The sequence below is a fragment of the Exophiala viscosa genome, assembly GCF_022695815.1.
Source record: "Exophiala viscosa unplaced genomic scaffold EDD37scaffold_2, whole genome shotgun sequence".
Taxonomy (NCBI): Eukaryota; Fungi; Ascomycota; class Eurotiomycetes; order Chaetothyriales; family Herpotrichiellaceae; genus Exophiala; species Exophiala viscosa.
This window is the reverse complement of record NW_026944354.1, coordinates 1860913-1887742: the sequence shown is the minus strand read 5'-3', so window position 1 is coordinate 1887742 and position 26830 is coordinate 1860913. Positions and strand designations below refer to the sequence as shown.

At 52.3% G+C, this 26830-nt stretch overlaps 7 protein-coding genes across 7 annotated transcripts; 3 read left to right on the top strand and 4 right to left on the bottom strand.

The window, feature by feature from the left end:
* Nucleotides 1–971: 971 nt before the first annotated feature.
* On the top strand, nt 972–2157 carry EDD37DRAFT_656262 (taurine dioxygenase family protein; the record flags this gene model as incomplete). Its single annotated transcript, XM_062818817.1, has 2 exons — nt 972–1920; nt 1991–2157. The coding sequence occupies 2 exons, from the start codon at nt 972–974 to the stop codon at nt 2155–2157; spliced, it is 1116 nt and encodes a 371-aa protein (XP_062673147.1).
* Nucleotides 2158–4341: 2184 nt separating this feature from the next.
* On the top strand, nt 4342–7632 carry EDD37DRAFT_256798 (ankyrin). Its single transcript, XM_062810752.1, has one exon. The coding sequence runs from the start codon at nt 4604–4606 to the stop codon at nt 7373–7375; it is 2772 nt and encodes a 923-aa protein (XP_062673146.1). The 5' UTR covers nt 4342–4603; the 3' UTR covers nt 7376–7632.
* Nucleotides 7633–10641: 3009 nt separating this feature from the next.
* EDD37DRAFT_691661 (uncharacterized protein) lies at nt 10642–12285 on the top strand (the record flags this gene model as incomplete). Its single annotated transcript, XM_062820028.1, has 1 exon — nt 10642–12285. Exon 1 carries the CDS (start codon nt 10792–10794, stop codon nt 12283–12285), a length of 1494 nt encoding a protein of 497 aa, XP_062673145.1. The 5' UTR covers nt 10642–10791.
* Nucleotides 12286–12290: 5 nt separating this feature from the next.
* Nucleotides 12291–14131, bottom strand: EDD37DRAFT_621853 (putative exopolygalacturonase precursor). The gene is made up of 4 exons (XM_062816017.1): nt 13795–14131; nt 13464–13739; nt 13035–13393; nt 12291–12979 (listed from the first exon to the last, which is right to left on the bottom strand). The coding sequence occupies exons 1-4, from the start codon at nt 13979–13981 to the stop codon at nt 12584–12586; spliced, it is 1218 nt and encodes a 405-aa protein (XP_062673144.1). The 5' UTR covers nt 13982–14131; the 3' UTR covers nt 12291–12583.
* A 517-nt stretch (nt 14132–14648) lies between these two features.
* On the bottom strand, nt 14649–22461 carry EDD37DRAFT_621852 (PKSN polyketide synthase for alternapyrone biosynthesis). The gene is made up of 3 exons (XM_062816016.1): nt 21946–22461; nt 15134–21844; nt 14649–15075 (listed from the first exon to the last, which is right to left on the bottom strand). Exons 1-3 carry the CDS (start codon nt 22100–22102, stop codon nt 14894–14896), a joined length of 7050 nt encoding a protein of 2349 aa, XP_062673143.1. The 5' UTR covers nt 22103–22461; the 3' UTR covers nt 14649–14893.
* Nucleotides 22462–23646: 1185 nt separating this feature from the next.
* Nucleotides 23647–24668, bottom strand: EDD37DRAFT_662972 (serine hydrolase FSH; the record flags this gene model as incomplete). The annotated part of the gene is made up of 2 exons (XM_062819178.1): nt 23647–24464; nt 24530–24668. 2 exons carry the CDS (start codon nt 24666–24668, stop codon nt 23737–23739), a joined length of 867 nt encoding a protein of 288 aa, XP_062673142.1. The 3' UTR covers nt 23647–23736.
* A 579-nt stretch (nt 24669–25247) lies between these two features.
* On the bottom strand, nt 25248–26776 carry EDD37DRAFT_691657 (uncharacterized protein; the record flags this gene model as incomplete). Its single annotated transcript, XM_062820027.1, has 3 exons — nt 26246–26776; nt 25479–26191; nt 25248–25444 (listed from the first exon to the last, which is right to left on the bottom strand). The coding sequence occupies exons 1-3, from the start codon at nt 26683–26685 to the stop codon at nt 25248–25250; spliced, it is 1350 nt and encodes a 449-aa protein (XP_062673141.1). The 5' UTR covers nt 26686–26776.
* Between the last annotated feature and the right edge of the window lie 54 nt (nt 26777–26830).

Here is a 26830-nt window from a genome sequence, read left to right as displayed (position 1 = left end):
AATTCTCGTGTCAAATGATGCCTAAAGGCCCGGTTCGGTAGCTGTGAGTTTTACTTCCCGCAACCTCTTTAATATCGTGCTCCACGACGAGGTCATTCCTTGTAGGTTAAAATTCTAACAAAGAAAAACAGCAGTGGTAGAGCGGAAGATTGCAGTCACATGATTCGAATATCTTCAGGTCACGCGTTCGAACCGCGTTCGAACCTTTGGTATTTTTTTTTATTTTCTCGCAGTACAGATAGTATCGATCGGGCTTTTTCGCGAGCCTAAGTAGGTACATGCATCCATTGTTCAGATCATGAAACACACTCTCAAGGCTACGAACGACATGTTGCTCTCGCTGGCGCCTAACCCTTCCCATAAAATAGGGTTGCTAATTCTGCCTGGACCTTATGACCACTATCATATCTCCTGTCGGATTTATTGATTTCGTTAAGCAACATCAAATAGCCGTATGGGGATTTTTGCTGGATCACAAACGTGGATAGTCGGCACGTAGATCGTAAAGACTCGAATGTCTCTGGGGATCTCCTCAGGACTTTTGCGTGGAGTCTTTGACCTTATCCAATGTACTTTCGTTCCGGCCCCAACAAGCGGCCCGGATGCTGTTCCTGGCACTGATGACATGGCTCATACTTGCGGAGAGTCGACCGCGCTGCTTCAGAATGCACAGCTTTCACGAATTTCAAGCCTAAGTCTGATCTGGATGACAGGTAAGTCCTCAGTACTTCCGATTTAGTATCAGTTGGCGAGGGCCACGTCTACAAGGACCCCGCACGAGATGTGTCGTCCAACCGCGTGGGGATTGCGCGATATCGTGGGTGATATACGTGCTTGCCAACAAGACCTTATCCCCCTTCAAAGATAAGATTGGGGAGACATAAGAGCAACGCAATCGCATCTACGTAGCCCCCTTCAACAGTTTTGTTACATTTTCTCTGGTGAATTTGCATTGCAGCACATTGACCACCATGGCACCCAGCGCAACCCTGCCAGTTGATTCCCATTCGCCTCCTGACGGTTTCATGGACGATGCCACGACCAAGAGCAGGAACAATGGGCCATTGAAAAAGAGTGGTGCACTGGACTCTGCATTTGACTTCGAGGAAGTCACTCCGGTGATCGGAAGAGAATATCCCACGACCAATATTGTTAGTGACCTGCTGGAGTCGTCTAATGCCGACGAGCTGCTGCGTGATCTTGCCATCACTATCAGTGAACGTGGCGTCGTCTTCTTCCGCAGGCAAGACAACCTCAGCAACGAACTGCAGAAGAAGTTCATCCAGCGTCTGGGTGAGCTGAGTGGGAAGCCATCGACATCAACGCTGCATGTGCATCCTGTCCTGAACGACTCAAGCGAATTTGGCGTGGGCGACAATGAGATCAGCACCATTTCGTCGTTGCAGCGGAAGAAGTTGTTCGGACCCGCTCCGGCCAACAAGCGCAGGTACGACGCTGCCCAGTGGCACAGCGACATCCAGTTCGAGACATGTCCAGCTGATTACACGAGTCTGCGACTGGTGCAATTGCCCAAGACTGGGGGTGATACCTTGTGGGCTTCAGGTTACGACATTTATGATCGTTTCAGCAAACCTTACCAGAAATTCTTCGAAGGACTGACTGCCACATTCATTGGCGATGGATTCATCAAGGCCGCCGCTGAGGGCAAGACAGTCCTGTACGAAAAGCCACGAGGCTCACCCGCCAATGTTGGCGGTAATTTGTCTGTCGTTCATCCTGTGGTGAGAACCAATCCAGTCACAGGTTGGAAGAGTATTTATGGCCTTGGGACGTTTCCGAAATACATCAATGAGCTCAGCAAGGATGAGAGCGATGACTTGCTCAAGAAATTTCATGATGTGATCCTGGGCAACCACGACCTGCAGGTTCGGTTCAAATGGAGGAACTCGAATGATATTGGTAAGTAATCACACTGCTCCTTTTCGGTGGGTACTGGAGAGTGAGAATGAAGCTGACATGTCGTGACCAGCCATTTGGGACAATCGTTCTGTCTTCCACTCCGCAACTTTCGACTACGAAGGTCTTGGTGAGCGTTTCGGAAACCGTGTTGTGGGCATTGGAGAGAAGCCATTCTTCGACCCCAACAGCAAGTCCAAGGCTGAGGCTCTTGCCGCCGAGGCTAATGGAGTCGAGTGACGAGGTGACCTTGCCATCGGTTCTCAGGTCGGGTTGATAGAGAATAGAAGAAACCTTTCGCCCCGCCAGGGTGTGCTGTAGCTGCAGCTGTCTTATTCAAGCAACGATGACTGGCAATAATGCGCCACCCACACATGCATCAAATTCCATGCCATGCCGAGCGCGACATTTGACGCCACTTGCCTGTTCCATGTTTGGTGATACCTCCCGTAAGGCCCCTCTCATGGTAGCCATGCCATTGGAAAATTGTCGACGTCGAATCCAATCTGGTAATTCTTCCCGGGATCATGGCTTTAATGTTAGTCAATACTTTAGCACACTCATCACCCTAACTCCGTACAGCAATCTGTAACCCAGCCCATGCGTTCATCGTACCTCGTAGGGGAGGTGGTCACCTAAGAATTGTACCAGCAACTCGGATGATATTGACCGAACCGGTGGAAGTGCTGGAGACTCCTCTTGGTCTGCCCTCGGTCTGCGTACTTTTGAGTTATGACTGATCCAACCTCGGTTCTCGGCTGATGGGGTTGCACAGACGTTGGTGAACATGACAAGCATTACGAGCAAGTAGATGTGCGCAAAGTGGGAGCATCGTCGATGAAGAGACATAGCCTAGTTTCAGGTGCTACTCGTAGTCATAGCCAAGGAAACACCAATTGTTTAGGTGGTTTTAGCTGCTGCATGGCTGCTTGAGCCCAAGACGATTAGCTTCCCTCGCCGCTAGAACCACAATCGCCAAGAATCTCGTGACGAAGAAAACGACGTGCGGGGAATCCGAAATTGAAAGTGATTGTGGTCCGTTGGAACCTTTTCTCTCTTTACGATCCCATTTTACCTTTGCTTTTCACATACTTCAATGGTCCAGAACGTGTGCATTTTGCCAGGTCCACCAAAAGCTAGTAGGTACCTTTTTCCAAATCATTTTATCTTCATGATTTATTCCAGGCCAAGCCAGGTTTCACTTCTCGTGGGTCCCAGCCTAGGCAAGACGATCGGGACCTTTGTCCGCGAATAATTGCCCTCAATGGACCTCGCTTGAGGCCGAGTCTACGCTAGGGCACGCCTGAAGCGTTTCTCCGCCAATTTCGACCCTAATGATGCCAGCCAGCCCAAGTGCGCAAATCCGTTTGAGAAGCTGCTGAAGAATGTCAGGGATAGATGCAGAAACTGATGCAGGAAATTTCCCACTGTCGCACTGTGTCACCGAAAGCAAGGTTTTTCGTCACTTGCTCGACTCGGTGTTGTTGTCTTCGCAAATGTCGTTGCAGGAAAGTTAAGCTGTCAGGTGTCAACCAGATAATCCCAGCTGCAGATCAGGCATGACAGCGCAAGCCCGGAGAGATCTGGAAAGACTCTAATCCCACATGGCACGAACCGTCAGCCAGCTTCCACCTTCGCGTTTATTGATGTCAAACTCAGTCTGGCCAATGTTTCCGAATACAGTCCCAGTCCTACAGTATCCATCAACTTCTGCACACTCAGCACATTTTGGCCTCAAAGAGTGCCCAAGACGATTCCGAGCTAGGTCGCTTCTTTGAGCCGCTGTTGCAGTGAAGCTGCTAACCCTGTCATATTAGCAGTGGAGATATTCGGCCCAATATCGATTGACGATTTTCGTCCAGCCTCAGTCTATGACCCGTGTTCACGAACAATGGCTTCTTTTTCTGCAGAAACTCGGCCTAGGGTCAGGGGGAAGTGGAGAAGAAGCTAACGGCAGAACCCCCGATTTGAAAGAAAATCGGCCTAACTTAGTAAGACGGGGCGATCTATGCACATTATCATAGGATTGAGGTTCGGCCCACAGGTTTGTGTTCCCCAGACCACAAGTCCATTCTTCATCAAGTTGTTCTAACTGGAATTGGTTTCCGCATTGCACCAGCTGGCCAAAATTGCACAATTGAAACTCAAGCTGGTCCTGCATCTCACACAGGGATGTACCTGGAATGATCCGGACTAGCTGGAAGCCAAAGCACCAATTGGGATCTCCACAGCCTCGCCTCGATGACTACTGAAGCTCTCGGTCGACGGGTGGATGCGAGACGACGACCGAGACACGGCATGTCTGGCCAGGAACTGGCGCCTTGCCACCGCCAACGGTCACAAAGCCCCGTGGAAGTGTTCTCAGATCCGGGTCCGGCCGCATAAACCGCTGCAGTACAAGCAGGGACAGCCATCATGAAGTCTAATGACCCAGAACGTGGCCGAAACGCTCAATATGCAGGTGGATACTGGGTGAAATCCAGTCAATTTTCTGATCAGGGACCGAGGAGGAATAAAGTCCGCCCCTCGACAGGTGTCTCACACTCCAAAGCAATTCTCCTGCTTCCTTGCCCTCCTTCTCCCGACTCGCGGCCTCTCCGTGGTGCAACAACTCGGGTCATTGAGTGCGGGCAGGAGTACGACAAACGCCCTTCAGTGAGACGCATCTGCGGTTACGATCGTCGCCATGGCACCAAAAAAGGGCAAGGAGACTCTCCTTGAGCTCTGCGGGATAGCGATGAATCAGGGAAACAGTATCGCGGTGCGCATGCTCGAGTATCTTGGTACTGTCAAGCACCAACCTCACGGCTTCACCCACCTTGCCAGTGACTTTCTCGATGTGTCCCGCATCCTGTGGTCCATCGAGGCGGGCTTACAAGAAGCAGCCCGCGCCCGCACTCAGTTCCCAGTTGATATGACGAAGGAGCTCGACAAGAGGTTTCGCCAGACCAACGACGACTTCATCGTCCTCAACCAGATGCTGAGCAAATACCTCGAGTATGAAAGAAAAGGCAGGCTCGGCAGATTTCAAAGAGGTTGGCACAATATGTTCGCGGATGACGACATCCACAAGCTTCGCGACTCTCTGGGGAAAAGCCAAGACTCATTAAGAATGAGCGCATTGGTTTTCAGATGGTCGCTCGGGGAAGCAAAGGTCGATTCGTCCATTGGCATAGGTTATACCGGCCTTGCAGCTGTTCTTGAGCGCATGAACCCAAGCAGCGCCGCGTCTTTCAAGTCGCCAGTGCTGACACATGTTCAACCACTGCAAACACCAGCCTCGGACGTGCCAGACCGCTTGCCACCCCTCCCACCCATCACGATGGTCTCTGAAAAGACAGCGAATTACTCCCTTTTCCCACGAGTCGAGGATTCACTAGACTCGATGACAACCGCTGTCGAACATCGTAACAGCGAGCAACAAAGCCTCAAGGCACTCCCGAGCATCAGGTCCAGCAAATTCACTGCCACCTCGGCAGCTAGAGAGCTAGGACTCTCACATATGGACACTGCACATACCGATATTGTCCTCGAGGACCATTTGTCGACAGCCGAGTCCTTCACTCAAATTGAAGATATGATCTCGGAGATCGAGTTCAACGAGAAACAATCGACCAAGGTGGTCCGCATCAAAGCCGATCCCTCCACTGTGCCGCGATGGACGCCGAAGCAAAACACTGGCGCCAACTCCGCAGCCCTCAAGACAGCTTTGATCAGTGCTATCCAGCAAAGGAAGCACAAGATGGTCGAGCAGTTACTGGATTGCGGTGTGCCTCCAGAGAGTGGGCTGGATGTGAATGTCCTGCGGGAGGCCGTGCTGAACAAGGATGCCGAGAGTGTTCGTCTCCTGCTTCTCTTCGGCGCCGACCCCAACAGCCTGGATAGGAACGGCTCTACGGCCCTCTTGGCAGCAACAGAAGTAACCTTCCTCGAAGCTGCAAAACTGTTGATGAAGTATGGTGGCGACCCGAACTTAGCGGCTGGCCCCGACAACATGGCGCCACTGACGACCGCGGTCACCGAGAACAAGGTCGACCTGGTTCAACTTTTCCTGACTTATGGCGGGAACGCGGACTTGACCACGACAGATGGCAACACCCTGCTCGATGTGGCTATCAGCAAGACCGTGCCAAAGAGATTGGTGGAACTTCTACTCGTTTACGGCTCGGATCCCAACGGCAAGAGCAGAGTCGGAGAGACACCTTTGTTCTGTGCCATTTCCGTCGGAAGGATCGACTTGATGACATACCTGCTCGATCATGGCGCTGATCCCAATCTTCCTGGTCCAAAACACCCATTGTGGCCCTGCACGTATCAACCCAAAGCTCTACAACTCCTTCTTTCTCGTGGTGGGAACTACAAGAAATGCCCGGGAATTCTAGAGTTAGCCACCAGTATCAACAACATAGAATCCATCACCATACTCCTCAAGGCGGGTGTCGACCCCAACGCAAAGAAAGACGGCACTTACACGCCTCTGTGCTCGGCCATCCGCGATAACCGCGCCGAGCTAGTCTCGCTGCTTCTTGCAAACGGTGCAGACCCCAACACCATGGCTTCCGAGTATCCCGCCTTCAAGTGCGTGACACACCATCGCACATACTTGCTTCCACAGCTCGTCGCCGCCGGCTCCGACCTGCACCATCCAAAGGGTATCATCGAGAAGGCCGTCGCACACAACAACAAGGACGCGTTGATGTACCTGCTCGAGCAGCAAGTCAGTCCGAACGACCGCTGTCCTGAAGGATACACCGCGCTTACCACGGCCATTCGCGAAGACCGCATTGACTTTGTGGACATCCTGCTCGCCAATGGCGCAGATCCAGGCATTCGTGGCCAAGACTGGCCCATATGCATGGCCGTCAAGAGGCCCGCAATCCTGAAAAAATTGTTGCCCAAGGTGCACAACCCCCGCGCCGTCAAGGGTGTCTTGGAAATGGCTGTCGTGGCCAATGAGCTCGAGAGTATTAAGTTGCTGTTGGCCGCCGGCGTCAGTGTCGAGGACAAGAACGGCGGTGTCTTCTCACCTTTGACGAGTGCCATTCGTGAGGGCAGAAAGGAGATTGTCAAATACCTGCTGGATGAGGCGGGTGCCGCCGTGAATGCTCCTGGTGAACATCTGCCCATCATCAAAGCCATTCGCCGGTATCGTGACCCAGACATTCTCGAGATGCTGCTCGCTCGCGGTGCCGATATCAACTTGATGTACCGCGGCTGGAATGCCGTGCTGCAGGCTGTGGAGAACGGCGACATCACCATCCTCCGTCTCTTGACTGAGAAGGGAGGCGGCGTCGATCTCGAGGCCAAGGACGAGTCTGGCAGGACTGTTATGGAAATCGTCAACGATCGCGGTTGGGATGAAGCTGTTACCTTGCTGCTTGGAGAGGGTCCAAAGAGCGCAGCACCGCCCAGGAGGTCAAGTATGGCTTATGGCAAGGTTGCGGGTATTGCTGTGTAAGATTCCCAGGATGAGCGGTGCTCTTGGTTGGTATGGCGGTTGGGCGGCTCTGTGATGTGATGTCTGATGTGCTCCTAGTGATTGCTTGTTTCTGTTGGTCTTTGATAGTGGCATTCCCAGGTTGCGCTGACTTGATGTTTTTGCTGTATCATTGCCCGAGACCCCCTGCTGAATATGTTTGTGTTTGCAGTTTTTCGGCTACTTGTTTCAGTTAGTCAGTACATACGTAGGATACCAGTACGCATAGCATAATCGAGTTTGCTTGTCCAATGCCTTTGTTTCGTGGAAGTTTGCATCGCACATTCCTCGCTTGACGACACATGGAACCTTCTTAGGTCGCCATATAAGTAATGTATTAACCTTAGAATCATACAGTAGATACATTGTGAGAGGCACTCGTTGCTGCCGGTTTACACTCTCAGGTTAGTCAGGCCTCTGAGGGTTCAGCCATCCACTAGTAATGAATGGCCTTTGCTTGCTAAAATGCTAGTACCCTTTTCATAGAGAGTACATAGTATTCCTTCTCGATGCTCGAGCACGACGCTATGGATGTTCAATTCAACATACATTGGTCGTATAGCAATGTCCCGAGGCACTTGTGTATACTAGTAGTAATCGTCGATGGCGATGTTCTTCCGAGCGTCTTCGGCAGTATGAGATGAGGACATCCTCTGTCTACAGGAAATTGACGTAATTGAGCCCATAGCAGTCATTCATTTCCACTGCAGGGCCTCCGATACTGGACCCAGGTGTCGTAGTGGAATGGCGCAAATGTCCGTCGATGATCGGGGATCGACGTGCACGGGCTTCAGCCCCCTGACGGTGCAGCCTTGCCGCAAGTGTGGATCTCCAATTGCTGAAGGCTTTCGAATGAAGTTCAACTACTATGTACAGTAAGTACTACGAGTACTATGTACAGTACAGTACTACTTGACGCGCCAGAAGTAGCGAATAAGTACTAGTATTCTCCGTTTCCTATTCTCCATTTCCAAGTCCCGTACTACCGGGTCCAGATCAACACATCGCCCCCGGCCTCATTGGTCGTACAAGCGGCAGCAAAAGGTCGGCGCAAGCTCCAGTGAGAATGATTACTCTAATCCTTGCCATTCAGCGCTGTAAGGTGGCCTGGGGTTTGCAATCGTACTAGTATGTGAAGCAGGCTGTCGTCCGGAGGAGTACGGGAAGGCATGTTCATTTCACTCTTTTACACTGATTGAGCCCCCAGACTTTCAATTCTCTTTCACTTGTCAACAATCCGGTATTGTCAAGCTCGGTACAAAGGTGAGGTACTAATCCCCATTGATGGACGCCGTCAGCTCGAAATCTCTCAGCGCTTCGAAGGGGGAAGAAAAGAGGGTGAGATTCCATGGTGGGATACATAATTTGAAATGATGTTGTTCACCGAGCCTGTCTCCAGGAAAAGTAGCACTACTAAGTACAGTAGTACATAGTACATTACTGTAGTACTAAGTAGGCCAGCCAGCCGCAATGAAGTATGATGTCGAGGACGACACGGATTTGGATGACAATGCAGACGATAAAGAGGCTGCCATGAATGAAGAATGGCACGATTTCGACTGCTTGTGCTTGTGCTTCTTTTTCCTGCTGTTCTCCCCCGTCTGTTCCTCCTTGGTTTTCGTCTCGCAGGGTGTCCTCATACTGTATTACAGCCAAAATGCACTGTTTGATCCCCGCGAGACTCCCGGAAGCTGGACAGGTTGGCGCCAACTTTAAGGGCAACTTTGAAGTTGTGCGTTGAACTGTGATTACGACAGGTCTCAATAAGTCTTCCTAGGTCTCGTGCTACTAGTATGTCGCACGCCAGGGATGGAGGAATGTCTGACTAACGGTTTCTTGTCCGTCAGACCCTCCTTTTATCAATATCCGGCGGTGTTTTTCGGGCAACATCTGTTTTTGATCAAGCTTGAAATTGGCTAAAACTAGCCTATCAGCACCGCCAGATTTAGCGGCTGACCTCCCCCGTGCTCTCTATCACATGCCTAAACCCCAAATCTAGGGCACCTAACAAAACTAGGGGTTTTGTCTGTCAGACTTGATTGTCTACTAGTACTGACAAGCCCACGTTCTGACTGCACGGCCTACTTTCCAGCCCGTTCTCAACGGTGCTAAACCGCTACTAGTGATTCCAATGCCACGTATTCGATAAACGTCAAAATCGCGCCTTCCCTTGTCAGGATTCTTGATCGTGCCTTCCGTTTCTCGAGTCGTACTTTCCGTCAATTGACCGGTCGTGCCTTCCACAAAAAGTCAGCCTGGCATTCCTCTATCATTAGCAGGGACTACGTAGTATTGCACTGATGGTATTGAACCTACTGCCATTACTATAACACAGTACTACTAGTACTAGTATTCAGGCGATTGTTGTACTCCCGTTCTCCTTGCTACTAGTACCACGCCTATATCTAGAGATCACATTCGATCTGGCGATATTGTTGTACCTAAATTGTAATACTACTGTACAGTAATATATACTACACAGTACTGTAGCTCTACCTAAGCCCAGACTGTCCCTAGCTCATAGTCCAGTCGCAATCAATCCAAAATCACATCAGTCTCGCTACAGATCCGGATCGATCAGTGCAAGTTTTGGTCAGAAATGCGTCAGAAGCAGCTGGATCCAGTCAGAGTCAGTTTCAACCTTGATGAGACCTTGAACAACTTGAAGTTTGAACTTTGAACCTGTTTCGATTTCAGATTGTTCGAGGCGGAGATGGCCTGGACCCAACACAAATTGCTTCTAGACAGGATGAACCCCCGGACCGAGTCGACGAACCAGGATTGAATCGAGCTAATTCGCATTGAATCCTTTCTGCATCAGTCCAGCTTGATTCTAGCACAGATTTCGGTCAGACTTGCAACATGATCAGTACTATTTACTGTACATATTGCTGGAAGAAAAAGCGAGAAATGAGAAAAGGAACAGCTGTTTTCATACCTGGAAGAACTTGTGGACATTCGCTGCGGCTTGGCGGTTGGAAATAATGTAGCATACTATGCGACGACAGACGGGCCGTGAATTGAAGCCTCACTCGCTTGGACCTAATCGAGAAAGGAAAGAAAATCTCAAGACCGACGTTTCTGCAATTCTGAGCAAAACAGCATCGTCAGCAGCTGACACTCAGCTCACTTTCGGCTGACCTTGATTTAGTCTGAAGTCCTGCTGCGCTATTGTAGTGTGACCGTAAAGCATCACTGGTGTGACAGGTGCAACTTGAATCTGAAATGGTTGCTAGGACGCGCCAAGCCGCATTGCTAAGGTCACGTGCTAAATCGTTTTTTGATTTTGCAAAGCTTTTTGTGAGGTCGGATACTGTATCTTTCGCCGAAAACAAGGCTCCTCAGACTTTCACTTTCTCTCTTCTGCATACATACTGTATCGTTCGCTACACTGCACGATGGCTAGTACGTCTACTATCGTTGAGTGGTTGTGTCCCATCTGCAAGCTTCCATGGAGATGGGGAGGCAATACGCTCGAAGCATGTCTTGAATGCAACGGCCCCGTCCGGCCGCAGCTCCCAGCTGATGTGCTCGGCACGAACCAGTCTGGTCCTCCCACTGCGGGATCAAGGACAAAGAAACGAAGCATGCTCATGAAGATGCGACGCTTTCTTCCCAGACTGACGAGATTTCTGGCAAGGAAACCATCTCCGACCCAGACTTTTCCAAGTCCAATGTCAAGCAAGACTGAGGATGGCAAAGCTGACTCTGTAGTGTCTGCACAAGGAGCACCGATCCACAACTCAAGTCAGGACGAGGACATTTCAAGTCCAATGTCAGACAAGACTGAGGATGTCAAAGGTGCTTCCGAGCAAGGCGCACCGATCCACAACTCAAGTCAGGATGAGGACAGTTCAAGTCCAATGTCAGGCGAGACTGAGGATGGTCAAGATGACTCTGCGCAAGGAGCACTTATCTCTGACTCACCTCAGGACGAGGACAAAGGAGAGATCAAAGACTCCACCCCCAGCGATGGTGGTGTTGAGGATCCTCCACAGGTACTAGTCGTAGATGATCCTGCGCTCAGACACTATTGTTTGCTGCACCACACTGCGGGTCATTCAACGAATGCATGCCGCAGCCCGTGGTCAAAGAAGTATCCCAAGCGCCGGGACCTCCGCTTGAGATGGGAAAAGTTGCTGGACGGAAAAGGCGTTCCCCAGAACCTCCCCTTGGGCCGCGTTCCCGTAACAGTGTTCGGTGTCATGAGACACCTCCAGAAAATGAATGAGTTTCTTTCCAAAGCCAGATCCCACATCGCTGCACGTGATGACTTACTCTGGAAATGTCGTGAGGTCCTTGAGCAGTATATGCCAAAGTATCTCGCGACGGAATTTGACGTGCTAGTGAGCATGATGTGCTGTCAAAATGATGATCTCCTTGGGGTCATCCGGCAGTCCCTCTACGCTATCCGTTTAGAGATCGTAGATAATGCGATAATCCGTGCAATGCTTCAGGAGGGCATTGAAGACAAGGTGACCAGTTTTGGGCACCATCGGCTTGCAAGGTTCGCTGCGGAAACCCAGCACCCACTGCCGGCGCCTGATCACGCGCGACTGGACAATATCATCCAGACCCTACGTGGACATGCCCGCGAACATGATTCTGTCACTCTTCAGGGCGCACTTCGTGTGGGTGACCTCATGCACCCGGAGCGCAGACTGTTCAACGAACACATGCTTTTCCAGATGTGTTTCCAAGTTGTCCTGGACCTCAGTATCTCTACTGCGCCGGGCGCACTCAATGACTTTGGGGGCCACGCTCGATACGGCATGCATCTTTTCATGTGGCCGGATCTTGAGAAACGCCGAGCAGAACTTGAAGAGTGCATGGACGCCTTCACCGCCATGCGGACTGCTAGAGAGGCTGCGGCGCAGAGTGACGAAGGCTAGGACCACGTTTCCATTCTCATGATGTCGCCGGTGAAAGCATGACATGTCGTCTGGTCAGTCGTGATTGATCACTACCGGCTTCCGTAAGGAGGCACATGATCCCGCAAACGTTTCAATCTGTTAGATTGACTCTGTACTGCTCAGAGTGTAAGTGGGACTTATAGCGGCTGGCTAAGTACTACGGTGATGACGATCATCAGCGAACGGAACTGCCAGCATTCGGATCTTTGCTTGGTAAGGCTAGTAGTTAGTACAGTGTTCGCAACATCTCAGCTCAACTTCTTTCCCGTCAAGCATTCTAGTACGGTGGCGGAGCGCAACCAGCGGCCGCTGGATCAGGTCCTGGATGCAAACAATTATCCCGTTGAGCCGTGGGGACCGTGACACTGAGTATGACCTCCGTCAGAAGCTCTGGCCAGTTGCGGTAAAGTACATTCGGCATATCATTTGGAGCAAACCCATCACAAGGAATGTCAGTCGCCAGGGTGCCGGTCGCATTCTGATCGATCATGTTGGCGCAAAGATTCACCTGAGGTAAGCTTGGCCTTCCCAGCGATGCATTGACGGTGGTGATGTTGACATCGATGAACTTCATGCCTGGACATGGCACCAGCGGAGAGCAGTGGATGATCGAACCGACGTCAAAGTGAGATGTCCCCGTGATGTTCTCCCAGGTCACATTGGAGATTTGTAGCTTTGAACACCCAATGTCAGTCTTCCGACATTAGACAACAGGATCTTGAACACACCTTGCTGGTATCGCAGACGCTGGGGTCGCTTCCGTAAACGCACTGAGTTATGCTGATAGGTTGACCCACGTTCTCAAGTTTGAAATTCCGGTAGGTGACGTTGTTGATGAAGCCGCCACCACCGCCACCTGAGTCTCCATTACTGCTGACGGATGATGATTGACCTTGCCAGGCTTTGATCCAGGCACCGTTCGTCGAGTTGATGAGATGGACATCCTCATAGACTATGTCTTGCACGAAGTCCGGATGAGTCGGATCCTGGCCCACAGAGCCAATCGGCATGCCATGCGTACGATAGCAGGTGATGTTCTTCGATATGATGTTTGTGCTATTGCCTTTCATGGCGATGCAGTCATCACCTGTATTGGCTAGGGTCAGTAAATGGCAGGAACACGCAGTCGTCTAGCACTCTTCGGTACTAGTACTTACCTCCTTGAACAGTCCAATTGTAGAAGAAGACATCTTGAGAATTCCAGGTATCCGTGCCGTCGGTGTTGACAGTGAACCATTCGTCGTTGCTAGTGGAGTTCATGTAGATATTTGACATCGTCACATTCTGCGAGTGAGAGATGAAAGAATGCCAAAACTGTGCTTGACTCCACGTTACGCCGTCCATCCAAAGATTCTGGGTATTCAGAATCGTGAACGCGATGGGCCGGCCTGGTTGATTGCTGTTATTGCGGTTTTCATCGTACCATGCTTGGCCTGTACGATCATGATCAGTCTCATTTCGGTGATTCGGCAGTCAGACTTGAGTCACCATTGCCATTGAATCTCCCAGTGCCAAAGCCTTTGAAGGTCACATTCTCCCCACCAAAGAACCATGCTGTTGACAAATTGGCATAGACTACTGAGTAGCTATGGCCTAACCAGTAAGGGATATTGGTGCTCCATACCATCTCGCCATGGAGTTCAACGTTGCAGTTTGTCAGTCCAGTCGTGTTCATTACCTGGTTGACGTAGAAAGTGTTGTTTGTCAGAATCACCGACCCATTAGTGCCACAGAGCTCGAAAGCCTGCAGGATGGATGGCGTGTCGTCGACTGGTTGCCCAAAATGTGTCAAGGACTCTGGATAGACATAGCAAGAGGTCCCGTTGTTTACCACATAGGCTGCGACGAATGAGACGATGCTCGAAAGGAGGAATAGTGTTGGACGCATGCTTCAATATGCAAAAGACTCACCGTTTGTGGTGGAAAGAGTATGTCGACCTCACCGCTCGAGTACCCCATCACAGCTTTATACCTCCCCACGCCGTTGAATGTATTTTGGTACTACCGCGACCGGCCAATGTGCCGTGTTGCCTAACAACGGCAATGAAAGCAGTCGAGGTACCTGTGTCAGCCGGTTATGATCGCTTCAAAGCCGAATCGACAGATGGTACAGTGGCAGATGTCTCCATGATGGGCGGGGTTTGAGGGGAACCTTTGGGGTTCGGATGAATCGACGTTGCATGGTACATTGATAGATGAATTGGGATAGGGTGAGTATGTCTTATTAGGCTGAAGAAGACGAAAGGGAATAACCCGCTCGGAAAATGTCCGCGGCGCATACCCGGGCGCGAGGATGCTGCTAGCGAGGCTGACCAATCATGAGGTGTTGCATCTGTCTCGACAGGAACTTGCCATCCTCTCATGAACATCTAGGATTGTCTCGAGTTGGCCAAGACTGACGAGTGGAAGGTAAGGAAAATCTATTATGCACTCGCTCAATCTCAAATCCTACATGCCATATCAAACAAGACACTTTAAGCCAGACAACATCCAATCCATACCCGAATTCACCTAAAACTCCATGTTCACATTCTTGATCCCAAATTGTTCATGCCCACATGCTTTTGATGCCATCCAATCTGGAAATCTACTCTTGCAGCTCCTCCGCAGCTTGTTTTGTGATGTCGGCAGGTAAAGCTTTACTCTTTGCAGCAATCTTGGTCGAGAGAACATTCAGCGGCGTTGGGCTGAGGATCTCGAAGACCGAGATGTCGGCCTTGGCTTCTCTGAAAAGCCAGTTGCGGACTTCGACTGCTTTGAGGGAGTCGACTGTGAAAGAAACGTGTTAGTGACGCAGTCTTTCACATCAAGGGGGGTTTGAACTTACTTCCGAAAGAGTGCAGTGGTTTGTCAACATCGACCTCATCGGGTGATGAGCCCATTGAGGTTGCGACACTGGATCGCAGAGCGGACTCGACTGCTTCTGCAGCCTCTCCAATGGACTTGGCGTTAGCGAGGATGGTCTTGAGCGGAACCTTGCCATCGCCACCGCCGGTACCCTTGTACTTGGCTCGGTGGTCGAATTTGCGATCCTTGGGCCACAAGCTGGTGACGCTGCCTTCGCGATCGAGATCGCCTCGGATGCCAACCACGACCTGTGTCGGCACCTTGACGCCGTCCGAGGTGACGCCACGCATGGCCGCGGTCAAGGCAATGTTGACTTCTTTGTCCTCGACTGACACGGGAACCAAGTGGCCGTAAAGCTGCAGGAAGTTCTCGATTGTGAAGTCTTCGGTGAAGTGAGTGGCGTCGGTGACGAGACCGATGTTCAGACTGGTGGCAGCAAGACCTTTGTTGTGGCGGTAGTGAGCGAGAGCGTCCAGGTAAGAGTTGCCGGCCGAATAGTTGGCTTGACCGGTGTTTCCGATGACGCTGACTACGGATGACAGAACGATGAAAAAATCCATGTCCTCGGGCAGGAAGGCGTGGAGGTTCCAGGTTCCGGGGATTTTGCAGGTGGTGGCGCCGACCCACTTGTCGTAGGTCATGTTCTCGAGGACTGAGTCACGCAGGACCATGGCGCATTGGATGACACCCTTGATCTTCCAGCCGTTTCGAGCTGCCGTATCCATGGCCTTTCGCATATCGTTGGCATCGCTGACATCGCAAGCCAGTGCGTCGGCCTTGCAGCCGCCAGCTTGAAGCTTCTTCAATACGGCTTTCTGCTCTGGTGTGCGAGCGCCAGATCGGGAAAGGAAGACTAAGTGGCGGGCACCAGCCTCGTACATGGTGCTGGCAATGTTAGGACCGAGGCCACCAAGACCGCCAGAGAGGACGTAGGTCGCTTCAGGGTCGAGCTTCAAAGCTGGTGGGGCCAGGGGAGCGGTGGAGACGACCGCGTCTTGGTCAAGACGGAGGACGGTGACACCATGAGCACCCTCGAAGGAGGAAACCACCTCTTGCAGACGGGAGACGGAGTGTGCCGTGGTGGGGATGGGGCCGACGAAGCCGTTGTCGAGCAAGCTGAACACTTTCCCGAGGAGCCGGCTCATCAAGGGGCTGCTGAAGAGGCGCTCCAAGTCCATGTTGGTGAAGCTGACATTGCGTGCGAAGAGGGTTGGGCAGAGCTGTTCCGTTGTCGCCTCGGAGCTGACGTTGACGAAACGGCCAAAGTCTTTGATCAAAGCACACAAATCTCGAAGCGGCTTGCCCGATGTTGCGCTGAAGATGACATCCAGGGGACCAGCAATGTGTTGAAGCTGCACCTTGTAGCCGCTTCGTTCGTCGAAGATCTGGTCTGCAGGGATGCCGTACGCAACGAGGGTTGGAGTGGCAGTCGGGTCAGCCGTGACGAAGATATCAGCACCCTTCCAAAGTGCAATCTGCACGGCGGCGTAGCCCAAGCCGCTGCTGCCAGCCTGTATCAGTACCTTGTCAGTCGAGGAGACGCGGGCAAGGTCAACCAGGCCGTAGTATGCGGCGGAATAGGTGGTCGGGAGAGCTGCTGCCTCGACCGGCGAGACTTTCGCGGGCAAAGCCTGGACAAGGGACTGATCTTGTCGTAGGTGTGTCCTGTAGCTGTGAGCCTTGAGGACGGCCACTTCTTGACCGACAGAGAAGCGCTTGACAGCGGAACCGATACGAGTGACAACACCGGTGCCCTCTCGGCCGACCACGGCTCCAGACGCATCAGCAAGAGCACGAGCATCCAAGCTGCTCAAGCCCACCGCCGACATCTTGATCTCGACATCTTCGGAGGCCAGGCCTGACACTGCCTCCTCGTCCTCAACCCAGCGAATTCTAGACGAACCAATCTCGAGCTTGAGTGGGCGACCATCCTGGTGCAGAGGAGCCATGACCGGTCTGACATTTGCGGAGTGCAACTCAATCTCGCGATCGAAGCTGTTGTTTTCAACCACTCTCGGAATCAAGACCTTGCCCTGTGACGAGACGAATTCCATTTCTGGTGTCTGCGTTGTCTCTCGTGCTGTGGCATTGAAAACCTTCATGATCAAGTCGGTGGTGGATTTGGCAGCTAAATCGACGGCGGGTGCCAAATCAATGTGTGGCAGAGTGATCTGAGGTACTTCGGTTCGGATCGTGCGCAGCAGACCAGTCGCTGGTGCAAATTCCAGAGCCTCGGAATCAATCAACTGACCACCTCTAGTGATCCAGATCAAGTATGGGGTCGATAATACCAGGCGTTTGAACTGTTCGAGCTCTCCGCTGCTCCAGTTGATGACCAAGGGAGTCTCGGCTTCCAAAAAGGAGATGACACCCTTCTCCTGGACATCTTCGATCGCACTGAGGGTGGCGACCTCGGTCTGGATCCCGATCGTCTTGAGCTGGCTTGACAGCTTCTCCATTGTGGTTTCCAGCTCTGCCGAGACGATGTCTCTCTTCAGGAAGACAATATTGCTGTACTGTGGAGCCGACTCTTCCTTTGTACCAGCAGAGCCGACTGCCAAGACAGCCTCGGTCGCTGGCTCTTGGCAGACAGCAACCTTCACCAGTCCAACGTCCTCAAAAATGGCTTGCCAGTTGTCCTTGGGATCCTCTGAGATGGTGCTGGTGAAGATCAACTTACCATTCGGTGCCAACAATGGCTTGAGAGAGGATGCAGCCTGTTGAGCTCCAGCTGCAGGTGCGGCACCGGCCAGGATCATGTCGAATGCACTCTCAGCAAAGTTCTGTTCGGTGGCTGAAGCCTTCAGGTCGATGGTTTGGTACTTCACCAACAAATTGTCGAGTCCGAGTGTCTTCATCTCCTCGATAGCAGCCTCATCCTTGGCTGCAACTGTGAGCTGTCGGAATCGAAGAATCTGACCTTCTTCCGGTCCAAATTTGCGGATGATTTCCTGCAGATCGGTAGACATGTTGTCGGCCACGAAGAGCACGCGGAGGTCCGCGTCCTTGTGGCATGCGCGGTCGAGCCAGAGAGCCAGCTGTGCGCTAGCTGTTTGGGCGTTGTCTTGGATGAAGCTTTCGATAACGCTTGGCTCCATGAAGGAGAAGTCTTCCTTCCAGACAGGCACAGCCGTCCTCTTGATCTCATCCAAAGAGGCACCATCGCTGTTTGACCCGCTGGAGGTGACCTTTCGGGCATTGATGGAGATTACAACCTTGGGCTCCGACCATTGATCATCAGACAGGACGATGTCTCCGGCAAGATCGCGACCGTCCGCCATGGTACCTTCGGTGTATCCGAAATACTGAGTGCCGGCTCCTTGAGGGCATTCAGCTGCGATGAACATCCTCTCCATGCTGACTGGCACTGCGGATTCTTTCATGCCCTCATCCTGGGCGAAGCCCGCGAACAGGAGATGGAAGATGGCATCCAGTGTGGCTGGATGAATGAGATGTGGGTATTCGAATTGATGTGGCATAAGGGCCTTGGTTTCGGGAATGGTAATCACACCGTGAGCACGGAAGGTGCCGGGGACCGCCTTGCTCTCAGTCAGGTTCCTGAAAGAGGGGCCATAACCCATGCCGATGGCAGCCAAGTCCTTGTAGAACTTGTCCATGTTGATGTTGACCGTCGAGGTCTTCTTGATGGCTTCGTAAGTGGAAGACTGGAAGCCCCATTCCGTGTTGATCCCGTCCACCGCCTCGGTTCGGTCATGGTAGATCAGAGCCACGAGACCCGAGGAATTCTCGACCCACGATGAGCTTCCTGCGGGAAGAGAGTAGAGAGTCCAGCTGTAGGTATGAGGGAAGGTCTTGTGTGGTCGCAGACTGAGGGAGGTTTCCACAGCCTCCTCACCTGATGGGATGACCAGACCACGACCAAAGACGACATCTTGCAGTTCAATGCCCTTCAAAGACCGGGTGGGGTCAGCCAGTTGTCGAGCAGCCTCAATGGCCATGATCAGCATGCCAGCACCGGGGTAGAGGATCGTGCCGGTGATTTCGTGGTGCTCCATCCACGGGTTCTCGGAAATGCGCAGGATTTGACGCCAATGCGGCTCCAAATCGTTCTGGTTGTCAATGGGAGCACCCAAAAGATCAGTTCGTGGCTCCTTCTTGAACCTCTTTGCGGTGGTCATGCGAGGCTCGTACCAAAAGCCTTTGGAGTGGTTCCATGGGTAGGTGGGCAGATCTGAGAGGACTTTCCTGGTGGCAAGTTGTCGGTCAAACCCGTTGACCTTGGCCAGGTCGACTGAGTGACCTGAACACCACAGGTTGCCGGCGGCTTCCAATGCCGTGATCTGTGCATTCTTGCCTCGAAGGACTGGCGCCATGTAGATGATGTTGGAGGAAAGCTTGCTGTCGACAGCCGTCATGATCTGGTTGACAGGGCCCTTGAGAGCCTCGTGAGGACCAAGTTCGACCACGGCACTCCACTTCACAGGGGTCTTGCGGCGGGCAGACTTGCTGGTTGAGTGGACAAGCAAGCCACTTACTGCGTCAGAGAACCGCACGGACCCAACCATATTCTTGACCCAGTACGTGGCGTCAAAGTCAGAAGCCGATGCCAACTTGCCGGTCACCGAGGAGTACATGAAAGTGCCGGCATTGCCCTGAAGTGGCTTGATGTCACCCATGGCACGAAGGTAGTCGTCGGCAATGACTTGCATGTGTGATGAATGATACGCCGTCTTGACACGCAGCTTGCGTGCGAACTTGCCATCTTTAGCCAACATGCTTTCCAGCTGGTTAATGGCTGACACATCTCCAGATAGCGTGACGCTGGATGGACTGTTGATGCATGCCGCAACGGCAACACCGTCAGTGACTTTCTGAAGATACTCCTGAGCCACGGCCTCTGAAACACCAGCTGCCATCATGATGCCTTGGCGGTCGACAAGTCGGCGTGCTACGTCCTCCGAGTAGACGCCTCGGAAGTATGCAATCTTGATCGCATCTTCGTGGGTGAGATAACCAGCGGCATACGCAGCCCCAATCTCACCACTGGAGTGGCCAACGGTCGCCTTGGGTGTGACACCCCAGTGGCGGAGGAGTGCCACAAGGGAGACTTGGAGAACGGTGCAGATCGGCTGACTGAATTCGGGTGAGTCGATTCTGCTATCTTCGCCCTTGGAGAGCTCGGTAAAAACATCCCAGGTCGCCCCGTATTTCTTCAGGTACGCCTGTGACTTGGCTGTGGCCTCACGGAAGACAGGTCGATCCAGAAGCTCCCTGCCCATCTGGGCCCACTGAGCGCCTTGACCGGTGAAAACCATCATGATGTTGTTATCTTTCAGGGCTCTCTTAAGTTTTGGCAGGCCCTTGGACAGCTTGCTCGTCAACGTGCTGGTAGAGTCGGCGACGGCGAAGCTGCGATAATCGAATTTGGTTCGGCGGCTGGCGAGAGTGTTGGCCAGGTCGTCCAGATATACCTGCTGATCCAGGTATTCCAATGTGGTCAACTTCTGATTCTTCTCCGTCTTGGATAAAGCCGATCGGTAGCTCGCAGCCTGCCGCTGGAGACCGGCCTGATCCAGACTTGAGAAGACCAGCAATCTGTTGTTGCCAGCAATTGGCACGTGGTCGTCATCCTCTTCCTCTGGGGGAGGCGTGTTGGCGTCACTTCCACCCATACTGACACCTGAGTCTGATCCAAAGTCGTTGTCATCGTTGACCACCGTCGAGTGATTGCCAATGAGGTGATGACTCTTCAGGTAGTGGTAAGCATCATCGATAATGACGTGTGCGTTAGAACCTCCATATCCGAAGGAGTTGACACTGACACGGCGCAGGCCCGACGTGGGCCAAGCCATGGTGTTCAACAGCAGAGCGAGATTCCAGTCCTTCAGCCGCAGCTTCGGGTTAAGATTCTCGAACCCGGCATTGGGCACCAACATGCCTTTCTCCAGGAGCAGCACTGACTTGATAACACCGGCCAGACCAGAGCATCCTTCAGTATGGCCAATGTTTGATTTGATACTGCCCACGTAGAGAGGAGTCTGACCAGCCTCGCGGGCCGCGCCCAAGGTCGTTCCAATTGCCGAAAGCTCCATAGGGTCTCCAAGGCCAGTACCGGTGCCGTGTGCCTCAAAGTAACTCGTGTCGGACATCTTCAGGCCGGCTTGTGCGTAGACAAAACGAATGAGGTCCGCCTGTGACTCTGGGCTGGGCATGGTGATACCGGGAGTCTTGCCGTCCTGGTTGGTTGCGCTCCCACGGATGACAGCACGAATGGTGTCTCCGTCGGCCAGGGCTTTGGACAGTGGCTTCAGGAGAAGGCCACCAATGGCCTCACCTCGAGCGTAGCCGTTGGCACGGTCATCGAAAGAGTGGCAGATGCCGTCCGGGCTGAGGAAATGCATGTTGGTGAGCGAGTGGAACATGCTGGGGTAAAGAGCGAGGTTGGAGCCGGTGACCAAGGCCTGGCTGGACTCGCCCAGTCGCAGCGACTGGCACGCACTGTGGAGGGCGTACAAGCTCGACGAGCAGGCCGTGTCGACGGTGAAACTGGATCCACGGAGATCGAAAAACCACGAGACACGATTCGACAGCATGGCCCTTCCGGTTCCAGTGGCTGCGTTTGGGGCATGGTCGAAAATGTCGTGGTTGGAAAGAAGATCGTAATCACCGGTAAAGCAGCCGCAGAAGACCGAGGTCTTGCTCCCAACGAGCTTTTCCATTGGGACACCGGCTAGAAGGAGGGTCAGTGATGTTCATCTTGTTGTATCGGCGGTACGGAATTGGAAGCAGGAGTGTTCAGGAGAATGTAAGGGATATATTGAATGTGCTGACCATTTTCAAAGGTTTCGTACGACACTTCCAGGAGAAGACGTTGCATTGGGTCCATGCCCGATGCTTCCTTTGCGGTGATGGAGAAGAAGGGAGCGTCAAAGAGGGAAATATCGTCCTCCAAGAAGAAGCCATGCTTGGTGTTGACCTGGTCACTCATGGTTAGACATCTCTTGATATCTTCTCATCGACCGTTGAGATGGCGGAATGAATGGACTCACTGCTCCTCGTCGATCGTGACTCGGGTGATACCAGGTATCGGCATTGAAGCGGTCCGCAGGAATCTTGGAGTGTCCCTTTTTGGCTGTTGTCATCATCTCCCAGAGGCCATCAACGGACTTGGCCTCGCTGGGGAAGCGGCATGACATGCCAACAATGGCGATGGGCTCGATGCTGTCGGCCATGTTGAAGATGTGGACAACAGTGATGATGGTTGCTAAGGGGTGCTCGGAAAATCGCTAGCTTGACGAATAGCTAGTCGTTGGTATGGGTTTATGGCATGGGTGAAACAAAGCAGACTGCGTCAAGTCAGAGAAATAGTCTGAAAGAGTGAGGTATGAGATCTCGCCCAAGTCCGTTGTTCTCCTTGAGGTCTGATGGAAAAACGCCAATCGATCTCTCCAGGCGAGCCAATGTATATACATGTTCACCTGCGTATCATGGTGCGTCTCTCCTTCAATGCCATCTCGGACACCGATACCGTCGAAAAGTGATCGACACGTATGAACATGATTGCATCTTTGCGCCGAGGACTGGCAGGGCCAGGATAGGCGAGCCTGCATTGGCCCCAAAGGTTGTCCATGAACTACAATGCGCCGATCAGGATCCGGTTGTTGGTAAACTGGGGGATCCAGTGCCTCGGTGGTTCTTGACAGCAAGCACATGGTCGTTCCGTCATCGTGGCTGGCTCATCGTTCCTGCCTCCACACGTTCACCTTCAAATGAGGTTCACGCCGGCACGGAGAGGAGCTTGCAGTTTGTCATTGCCAGGTGATTGGTCATGTCGCACGCTGGAGAGATGCCTCCGTGACTGGCGCAATACGCTGGCACGGTATATTAGTTCCATTGGGGGTGGAAGACGTAAGGGAGAAGTGAACAGAATGGTGAGACTAACGGTATATTTGCGGCCTTGGCATGCAATCCTCCGGGCTCCAAGGGGTATTGGGTACTCGATCTGCATTGCTACACTGCAGTCGCGCTTAGGCAGGGTCGATCGAACCATGAAGCTTATCTCTTCAGGCGTGCTATAATTCCTCTACGCAGTGTACCTCAGAAGATAAGCAATGGGACATGTTTTTGGCGTACAAAGCTGAAGTATACACGGCACGTTTGGTCGGCTCCATCCGAAAACACTCGGACCATTTTCAAGCGTACCGTACCCATATACCCATCTATTCCTATTCCCAGGGCTCTTCACTCCCGCCTGGTACCACCCCCCCCCCGTGTTGCGAACCTGTCAAGGAATTGCGCCTGAAACGTAGAACGCAGAGTTACGTATATTCGGGCAGGATTGATATGTCCAGCATAGAGCATTATTCATCTACCCCAGTGAATTCGTAGCAAGATTTTTGCATTCAAAGCGTAACTCGAATCCATATTACGTCAAGATGTGTTATCACATTTGCTTTTCTCGTTTGCCGATGCCTAGAAAGAGCCCTTGTTCTATTTGCCCAAGTATGCTATATGACCTTGGCGCAAGACCTTGGCGTCAAACCTCCGACGTTCCTGGCACAGTCGCCCCGGACAAATCCCTTCCACTCGAACTGCGTACTGGCCTAATCGTGAATAAGCTACTCAGAGTCTAGCCCATACTTGCTGTTGGCTCTCCGAGATGGCCCACTCCAGAGCCTTGACAGCCGCCTTCGCATCAGCCAATTGTCGAGGGACGTCATGGCCGCCTGAGTGTTCCAGCCATTTCGACACCGTCGGGTCGCAGACCTGGTACATCAATTGGGACTGACGGATCATAAGCGGATCATCTTGTTTGCCCACGACATGAACGGTGGGGATGCGTATTCGCTGGCTGACAAGATCCGGGTGTATAATGCGCGGGATCCTGGTAGTGTCCCCTCGCGCGAATACGTCCTCATCCGGGTGTGCGGACAGAAAGCCACCTTCTTGTCCTGCGCTCAGCGCCTCTGCCATCGATTCGAACATCTTCCTTGCACCAGCATCCTGCAAGAGGGAGAAATCGGTGGCGGGAAACTGGGAAAGTGCCTGGACTTCAGGCTCGCTCAGGTTGCGAATGATACCGTCGCAATACCTGTCGTCCGGGCTGAAGGAGATGACGCTGGAGAAGATGATGGCAAACTTGAACGGCAGCGGTTCGTCGGCATGGTCGATCTCGTGTTGCACCATATAGGCCACTGCCAGTGATCCGCCTTGACTGAAGCCCACGATTCCGTCGAACGGTCCCTCCTCTTCGATGACCTCGTCCAACATCTCCAGTGCCTTCTTTACATTCGCTGGATCAAAGGCATCGTAGTAGCAGTAGAAGGGACCCGTGGTGAATGCGCCCAAGCCTGGTGGTGTTCGTTGTTAGTGGATGGACAAACCAGTCGTACTGTAGCGTGAGAGAAGTGCTTACTGGCTGCTTTGGGGGCTTCTATCTCGCCCTCAAGGTAGAATGGCTCAATCTCCCTATCCGCCTGTGACAAGAATACTTGGAGCTGGTTCTGCAAGACAGCCGCATTGGTGCCATAGCCATGAAGGCACAAAAGTCTCATGCTTGCCGTGGACAAGTTGATTTTGCGGCACAATTTTGGGGGTCTTCGTTCATAGAACGATCACAATATGAGGCGGGAGTGAGCTTGGCTCGTGTGTAGACCATCTACTTGAAATCTGCTTGTCCTTTCGTCACCAGAGCAGAGCCTTTGATGGATGGCACACCGACATGTTATGTTGTGGGAAACCCACCGAAGAAACCCTCCGGCGGCCCATGCAAGGATGACTGTCATTGCCTGCATCTTCTGGACTATTTGAATACCAGTATGGGAGGCTATGCAGGGTTCGGTGGCTAGTGAGGCGCCGTGGTTTGCTGTGAAACGCATCCTAATGAATTTGAAACGCGTCCCAATGATTTTACTTTGACCACATGACAGCCACCTCCGAGCATGATTCCCTTATTTTGTCAGGGCAACATACTGCGAGTCGAGCACTGACGAAAAGCTTGGATAGTGACAAGCGTGGACCTCATCTAGTGTTCGTGGCGTCCAAAGTAGGTCGCCATGGTCTACGTATCAACTCCCATCAGAACCATGTGGACACCTAAGCGTATTGCAATAATCGTGTTGACGACGGCAAGATTACTTGAATATCCTCTTATGGAAGTATCGCATCTTCATCTGTCTGTCCATCTTGATCCTACGGTAATCAACCATGATCGTTGAATGTTCTCTTATATCTTCAGTTTTCACAGTCGTTTCTCCCGCTTTGACTGTCGATTTGCAGCCGTACTCCCCAGATCTTTCGCATGTCGTTTCTATCTCACCCAGACTGTACTCTGGCAAGACACAGGTAGACTCAAACCAGCCTACTGTGCCTCTTCGCTTCTGCCTGTGCAACATTATGTCCTTCCCTCCAACTCAAAACGGCCGAGGTCGTGGCACCAGGGCCAAAGAGAACCATACCACCAATGAGTCGTACAGCTAGTTGAATTTGATTGATGTCAGAAAGTTCAGACACCATGTAGAAACACCAAAGTCCAGTGCTGACAATGATGCCGATCAAATCCCACTGAAGAAAGTATTTTGCGCCTTCCAAGATTTTGTCCGCGGCCGAAGCTGACAAAGGAGCATTCCCATCCGGAACATAGATGCTGGAAAGCTTCGCCGCACCAAATGCGGCATGGCCAAGGATGGCCAGATGTGCCAACCCCGAAAAGATGACACCGAACTGAAGTACTCGCTGGATGGACGGCAGGGCAGCCGTTCTCCGACGGCGGATATCGAGGTTGCGAATGGGGTATAAACTCGATCCCACAATTTGTATCGTTGCGATCAGCAGGGGAGAGAATTGCACAAAGGCGATTATTTGCTGATGGTGGATTGCTGAGAGCTGCCACAGTGTTCGCGTCACCAATGCAAGCCCAGGCAGGACACCTCCAATCAGGAAAGCTGTCGGAAGTGGCGAAGCATCCCAGAGCTGGATGTACTGTTCGGATGGTCGGTGTTGTAGATGCAACCAGAAGTACAAAGGCAGGATGACAGCAGCTCCGGCGGCGTTAACCGTGCAGCACCATAGCGCTGGGCTGCAAGCTAGGGTCAGCTGGGGTTCACCGTGACGGTCGGCACCATAGACTCACTATGCAAACCACGCCGTGGATCTGCCCTTCCTCATTGAGTCCAGGAAAACCCAGATCATCGCGGTTTGCAGGGTCGACATGATGTCCAGCATGAGTAGCCAGGAAGGCTTATCCTGACCGTTCGTCACAGGGTATTCAAATGCCACAATCACCGTTATCAATTGATCAAGTGGACGGACTCCGGTATAGGAGGCGCAAAGTGGTGTTCCATCGGCGTATTTTCCCGCGGCTAGGGTAGCTTGCAATTCATCACCGGCGCCGTTCAAACCCATCACGATCCATAGGTAGTATGTGAAGATGGCACTGAGGATCGGAAACACCACATATCGGGGAGTAGAAAGTCCATACGGCTTAAGAACCTTGAGGAAATTGTTGAAGGCTGACGAGGAACCAATGGCCAAATTTTGAGGTCCATGTGTATATTTGGCAGGAGTATCCATTTTGAGGAATGTTTGAAGTGTAGGAACGCAGGTGCTATTCGGGTTGGCAGAAAGGGTATGAAAGTAAGTGACAATTTGAACGAGGATGAGGGTGCACTTGGCGTGATATTCGACAGAAATATTCCAACTTGTCCTGTTACTCGTT